This window comes from Teleopsis dalmanni, chromosome 1, assembly GCF_002237135.1.
Source record: "Teleopsis dalmanni isolate 2A chromosome 1, ASM223713v2, whole genome shotgun sequence".
Classification (NCBI taxonomy): domain Eukaryota; kingdom Metazoa; phylum Arthropoda; class Insecta; order Diptera; family Diopsidae; genus Teleopsis; species Teleopsis dalmanni.
Genome location: NC_051846.1, coordinates 233,453,533 through 233,460,680, shown reverse-complemented (window position 1 = coordinate 233,460,680; position 7,148 = coordinate 233,453,533). Strand labels below are relative to the sequence as shown.

At 37.2% G+C, this 7,148-nt stretch overlaps 1 protein-coding gene across 2 annotated transcripts; it reads right to left on the bottom strand.

Annotated features, from left to right (window-relative positions):
- Positions 1 to 908: 908 nt before the first annotated feature.
- LOC119668009 (S-methyl-5'-thioadenosine phosphorylase-like) lies at positions 909 to 2,379 on the bottom strand. 2 transcript variants are annotated; one of them, XM_038077373.1, is made up of 3 exons: positions 2,202 to 2,379; positions 1,362 to 2,129; positions 909 to 1,301 (listed from the first exon to the last, which is right to left on the bottom strand). In XM_038077373.1, the coding sequence occupies exons 2-3, from the start codon at positions 2,091 to 2,093 to the stop codon at positions 1,191 to 1,193; spliced, it is 843 nt and encodes a 280-aa protein (XP_037933301.1). In that variant the 5' UTR covers positions 2,094 to 2,129; positions 2,202 to 2,379; the 3' UTR covers positions 909 to 1,190. The 2 variants fall into 2 exon arrangements, with proteins under 2 accessions (XP_037933301.1, XP_037933300.1); XM_038077372.1 differs by having other exon boundaries at positions 2,212 to 2,379.
- Positions 2,380 to 7,148: the final 4,769 nt, after the last annotated feature.

The window sequence follows — 7,148 nt, the reverse complement described above, 5'->3', positions numbered from 1 at the left end:
TGAGATTCAAAGTGGACATTTTGATTGTGCTTTTGCATTAACATATAATAGAAATGTCGACAAAGAGGGTATCCTGGGTATCTATATTCTTACGGATAAGACAATTAAAGTAGAGTACCTTTTATACTACTTTTTATTGACGCAACAGAGCTTAAAGACTTACTTTAAGTCCAGAAGAGGTACTATGGACCAGACGGTTACAGTACCATATCTTTTTAATAATAAATAAATAAGTACGATGACAATTATTATTCTAATAATTTTTTTTATCTGTTAGTATCATTAAGGTTTTTCCCATTAAATATTAACTCTACGGGAGCAGGAAGTTTATTTCTTTAATTAATCTTTGGTATGCTAAAGAAGTACAATTTTAAATGTTAAGTTTATAAAAATTTTAAAAAGAGTCGGAAATTAACTACTCACAAACTGTCTAGTGTCAGGTCTTAGGTTTATTTTCGATACTTAAGGTAAAAAAACTAAACCATTGCTGTCATGGATGGATTAAATTGCATAATGGGAGCTTTCTATCTGATGTTTTAATCAGGCAGAATCTGGTTATAATACAAGCACTTACATTAAATATTAACAGCAGCAATGATAAAAGAAGTGCAAGAAACCTGAGGTTAGAGAAATTTTAATACATCTTTGGTATTATAACTAACAACTTTGATATTAGTTTGAATTATTTAAAAATTCGTTAACGAAACACCTTTTAAGTCATTTGTAGGGATAACCTTTAAGAAGTCTTATCTGGTATCTTTATGGATTTATGAGATCTATGCGTATCCTTTGTCATCCAAATTCACTTATCTATTAAACAGATTGAATTTTTTAGAACCCTTTGATGTAACAAAATTTATTTATATTTATGTATTAATTTTTATTTACTTTTCCAAATTTACCAAAAATTAAACAAAAACTTTAAACCTTAAATTTCCTTAAAGATGTATTCTAATGTGAAAACCATATTCTCTACGTTAGCAAGTTATCTACGCGCGTGTATTAAAAAATTTTTTCTACTTATTAATTTTCAGATACATTCGTATATCTGAGTAGGTACTTCATTTAGATAATATACTATAAGCTATGCTTCGTATGTTTCCTTTATTCTTTTTTCTATAAATATTTTCGATTTACTTAGTATGAATTCCTTCTCTTCTTATCAGCAATGAAATTATTACGCCCTTTTATTATGTCTTCTTACGTTTTTTATAACTTTCTCCACTCATCAATCTTCTGGATATGATAAGTCGTGCGTCATATAATCTTATAAGCTTTGGGCGACTCAACATCAACATGTTCTGCAAATAGTTTCGGATATTAATAAATTTAAACAAAACTTATAAAAATAAATATTTTACCCTAAAATGAATAATAGACGAGGTCCAATTTATTCTTTGAATTTTATCAATTGCTAAAGAGAAAATGTCAGTCACTAGCTTTAAATTATGAACATATTTGTCAACAACTTGATGAAAGTCAATTGACCGTGTCTTGAAACATGAATCATAACTCACAACAATTGAAAATGGTGAATAAAATAAACCAGCTTCCTTTGAAAGTACCGCCTCCGGAACTATGTTCTGTGTGACTAAATGCCCGCCCATTATTCTATACATTGAACTTTGCATATTCGTATAGCAAATTGCTTCCTTACTGGCCATTATTAAGCCACCTTTATGTACTTCGATTCTCAGTTCATCAGCTGCATCCATTAGTAATTTGGTCAAGAGTTCTGAAAAAGCTGGTTTCATCATTACATGACAATCCCGCTTAGGAGGTCTATATAGTGACGTCCGTAAACCAGTTAGGTCTATAAAGTCATCTGGTATCACAAAATCTCCAGGTTGTATGCGTTCCATAAGTGAACAACCAGCAAAAACTGACAGCACATGCGTAACGCCCAATTGTTGGAGTCCCCAAATATTTGCACATGAATTAACGGCTTCAGGTCGTATGAAATTTTTCCGATTATGACGTGCTAATATTACACACCTCAAGCCGTGCAAGTCACCCTCCACAAAAGTATCACTCGGTGTACCGTATGGTGTATAAAACTTTAGCTCACGAATATTACTTAATTTTTTTTTCATTAAATCCTCAAACCCAGGACAGGCAATTATAGCAACCTTTATATGTATGAAATAGTTTGAAATTGATATATCTTAATCAAAATCAATTTTTTTAGTGTGGGAACTTACGGGAACTTACTTTAAATACAAACACTTGTGTAGCAGAATTCTTTATTAGATGTCTCATAAACTTTACTTTAGACATGTTCAGGAAGTTTATTGATATTTACTATTAACTTTTAAAGTCTAAACAGAGAATTTAGTACTATTTTATTGTTTTATAATTTGGAAATTTTTGGAAACTAAAATTACAGAAAACTATTTCAATTTATTGCATTATTTTATTTATAATGTTCTAATCATGTCATTTCAAATTTTTTTTAATATGATAGCTAAGTTTAATTAACAAATTATAAGTATACATATGTAGAAACCACCTCCCTTAAGATATATAAGAATGGGAAGAAAAATATTAGAATTTACTTTTATTCATAAATAAGTTCGTAAATCCAAAAGAATCTTTAGCTATCAATGATAAAATCAGAATTCGTCAGAATTAGACAAAAATACGTCTTACAGATGAATGCTTACATTAACCTTTTAGCCATAAATCTCGTCTCAGTGATTAGACACTCATGATGGAATAAGACCGTTCACCTATAGGCAAAGCGAAAGCTACTTCACCACTTTACTAAGGACCAAAGATCTTACTTCAAGTATTATATCGAATACTTGTAATGTTTGCGAAATAGTTTTAAGATTTATATGGTTAGTGTTAGTATTTAAGTGAGAAAAATGCATTTAAAAACAAAATGAATAATAAATTGTTATAGAAGAAGGGGAAGAGAACTATTTTTTAGAACTGGGATCGGTGTTGACTAGTAAAGTGAATAGTAGTAGAGGATTCTATTCACGAATTTCTCAAAAGAACTTATTTAATATGAATTATAAATCAAAATAAAATATAAACTTTCGAAAAATGAAATGGAAAGCTCAGTGATGCTGACCTTTGGGTTGCACACACCTGTAATTACAAAGGCATTATTTAGCTGTTACAGGTATTCTGACATATCACGCATACATTAACTTAGGCTTGGTTTTTTATTTATCGTATTAATTACATATACCATATTCCTACGTAGAATGAATTGAACAAAATTATTATAGTTACACCTTAGACTATGCAGCAGTTTATGTAAATATTGCTATATATGTGTGTACTCGTATTCGGTAAATACAGTACGAGTATTGAGAGGTTTCAGTGCGGAAATATTTGTATATATCTGAAGCTGTGTTTTTATCTGATTATTTAAATTTTATGCTTATTGCGTATAAATAATTTATTAGTGCCATCAAATAGCGTGAAAATAGTATGGTAAACCCAGTCAAATGCCATGGGAAATGAAAATTATATGTTTTACCCAAACATGTGCTAGCACATAGTTTGGCATGCGTATATTATAGTAGTGCGTCTATACATTGGTAAAATTTTCCGTGTACGAGTATACCCTTTGGTGTTAGGAGTACATGGAATATCGAATAATTTTCTAGTTAGTACATTTGATGTTAGCACTAATATTAAGCCAGAAGTATACAAGCATAGAAGTGCGACGAGTTTACATAATCATATCCATTAATATTTAATTTCGTAGGCGCAAAAACACACGCACAGATACTCACACTCACACTCACACTCACACATTTGTGGGAAACTACGAATACATTTGCCCAAAACGCAAATGAAATGTTTAGATTAAAGTTCCGTTTGCATAAAATGAGTTCCATAAATGTGCGTTACAGTCAAATTTCGTATATTTTAGGCTTTCGAGAACATTACCTGGTACTTGCGTACTTATGTACATGTGTACGTGCCTATGCGCCTACGCCAGTACGTATTTGTTCGCATAATAAATTAAGCATGTTTCAATTGACATTTATTGGTGGTACTGTAAAATAATATGAATTCTATTTTTAACCGAAAATAAAGTTGTTAAAATGATTGCGTTTCGGTCATAAATACATTTGCATTAAATCCCATGTATGCACCAATATACGTTCGTATTAGAGTGTTTGCTGACTGAATGTTCGATACATACTCGAACATTAATTGAGAGATAAAACAAATAAAGCCGAAAATAAATTCAATATAAATATTAAATTGATTTCGTTTTGGAATTCACGCGTAATATAAGTCCGAAATAGTTTCTGCGCAAATTAAATACGCAAGCCAAACCATGAATAAATAATTTCACACAAAATACCTTTGTTCTGGCCATTAGATACCTGCTGTTTTGGAATTGAGGTTAAAGGCAATTTCCACAATTTTTATTAGCAAATTTATTGAAATTTATAATAATTGTTATTAAAATAATAACATATTTGCCATTATGGCAGTACAGTTCATTTAGATATTGTTTGGCCATACATTCGCGAAATTTTCAAACAAACACTTTGACAGTTTTACGTACGCTCAATGCAGGATTTAAAACAATAGTTATTAACTATCATTGTTAGGTGTTACAAAAATATACTGGAGCATGTCCATTTCAATAACATTTTCGTGATCAGGTCTAATCTATAAAACGTCTCAGTTGATGGGCTTCTTAAAACCACATTTCTAACCTATACAACACTGGTAGGGTAGATTAAAGGATTAACTGTACACACACAGCACTTCTTCGGGTGTTGTCCTATATTGGGACCTTTTAGACGAATTTGTTTTCAAAGAGAATCTTTAGTAGAAGAAGAAGTAAACAGTGTGCTTAATAGAGAAAATGACCCTGATTGGAAAAAATTGAGTAACTATATTACTAGTGCTTTGAAATACAAAAAACTAATTATATACGAATGTAATAGTTTTTAATTAAAATTTAATTTAATTAATTTTTTCTATCTATCTATCTATCTATCAATCTATCAATTTATCAATCTATTAATCTATCAATCTCTCAAATTATCAAATTATCAATCTATCAATCTATGAATCTATCAATCTATCAATCTATTAATCTATCAAAATGTCCATCTATTAATCTATCAATCTATTAATCTATCAATATATTAATCTATTAATCTATCAATCTATCAATCTATCAATCTATCAATCTGTCAATCTATCAATCTATCAATCTATCAATCTATCAATCTGTCAATCTATCAATCTATCAATTTATCCATCTATTAATTAATCAATCTAAATTAGAGGATTAGACGTGCAGTAATCAAAAAAACCACACAGAAGTTAAGGCACACGCGATCTCTTCCGGCTGAACTTGCTTCATCTAGCTACTCTCATCCTCAGATCTTTACATCCACTATCATCATCACTCATATCGTCGGAAGTGTTACTCACAGCCGCTCGCTGCGACGCTTTCCACGTTCTAGTCAAGATCATGAGTTGTATCCTAGGGAAGGCTCAACGAGTCCGACATGGTCCTGCTGCCGGATCCGGAAACGGCCGTCATGGACCCGTTCTCCGCGAAGCCGCAGCTCATCCTGTTCTGTGACATCGTCGACCCGAAAACCGGTGGTTTCTACAACCGTGACCGCGTCGACTGCAAAGCTTCCAGAAGCCTATCTGAAAGAAGCCGGCTTCGGTGACACGGCATTCTTCGGTCCGGAAGCTGAGTTCTTCATCTTCGACAACGTGCAGTTCGGCACGGGCCCGAACTTCGGCACGTACCAGCTCGACAGCATCGAAGGCCCGGGCGCATCCCTGAAGGCCTACCCGGAAGGCAACATGGGCCACCGCCCTGTCGTCAAGGGTGGCTACTTTCCTGTCCCTCCAGTGGACAGCGAACATGACCTGCGCGCCGAAATGCTCTCCACGATGGGCGAAATGGGCCTGCCGATCGAGAAGCACCATCACGAAGTTGCACAGTCCCAGCATGAGCTTGGCACGAAGTTCGCAACGCTCGTGAAGTCCGCTGACTTCATGCAGATCTACAAGTACTGCGTGCACAACGTCGCCCACTCCTACGGCAAGACGGCCACGTTCATGCCGAAGCCTATCGCAGGCGACAACGGCTCTGGCATGCATGTTCACCAGTCCATCTGGCGTGACGGCAAGCCAACATTCGCTGGTGACAAGTATGCGGACCTGTCTGATGAAGCCCTGTACTACATCGGCGGCATCATCAAGCACGCGAAGGCTCTGAACGCCTTCACGAACCCGTCCACCAACTCCTACAAGCGTCTGATCCCGGGCTTCGAAGCGCCTGTGCTGCTCGCCTATTCCGCAGCCAACCGCTCCGCTTCCTGTCGTATCCCGCATGCGACGAACCCGAAAGCAAAGCGCGTTGAAGTCCGCTTCCCGGACCCGATGGCAAAAACCCATAACCTCGCCTTCGCTGCCATGGCTGAATGGTGGCCTGGACGCATCCGCAACAAGATCCATCCGGGCGACGCCATGGACAAGGATCTGACGAACACTGCCGGAAGCAGAGCTGGCCAAGATCCCGACGGTCTGCGGTCGCTTCCGTGAAGCCCTCGAAGCCCTCAAGGAAGATCACGCGTTCCTTCTCGAAGGCGGCGTCTTCACCAAGGACCAGATCGAGAGCTACATCGACATCAAGTGGGCAGAAGTCTACAAATTCGAACACACGCCGCACCCGGCAGAGTTCGAAATGTACTATTCGGTCTGATCCGAACAGACATCTGTCAAACGAGAAAGCCCGGCCATCGCGCCGGGCTTTTTTGTATGCAGTTTCCCTGCTACGGCACCCCTTATGATGCACCCCGCCTTCGAGGCTTTCTCAACTTCCATCCTGCCGGTTCTGGATATCGCCGGCACCGCTGTGTTCGCCGTCTCAGGAGCACTGGCGGCCGCACTACGCCTGACGATCCTACATTCATGTTCTTCGCCGCCATCACAGGAGTTCGGAAGGTAGGCACTCCGCCGATCTGGCGTATGCCGTAGCCCCGGCATGGATGCACCCAACTCCACCGGAATCACCGTCTGTATGGTCTGCGCCCTGCTCGTCTGGTTCACCCCCGGGCGCCTCTGGTCAGAACGCGCCGTGGACTGGTTCGATGGAATGGGCATTGCCGCTTACGGCGTGTACGGGGCAGCCAAAG

Bases quoted from the DNA above. Each gene is read 5' to 3' on its own strand.
- LOC119668009 (XM_038077372.1), bottom strand. From the start codon at position 2,277: ATGTCTAAAGTAAAGTTTATGAGACATCTAATAAAGAATTCTGCTACA. The intron at 2,130-2,211 runs GTAAGTTCCCGT...ATACATATAAAG, and splicing joins CACAAGTGTTTGTATTTAAA to GTTGCTATAATTGCCTGTCC. The intron at 1,302-1,361 runs GTAAAATATTTA...AACTATTTGCAG, and splicing joins CGTCTATTATTCATTTTAGG to AACATGTTGATGTTGAGTCG.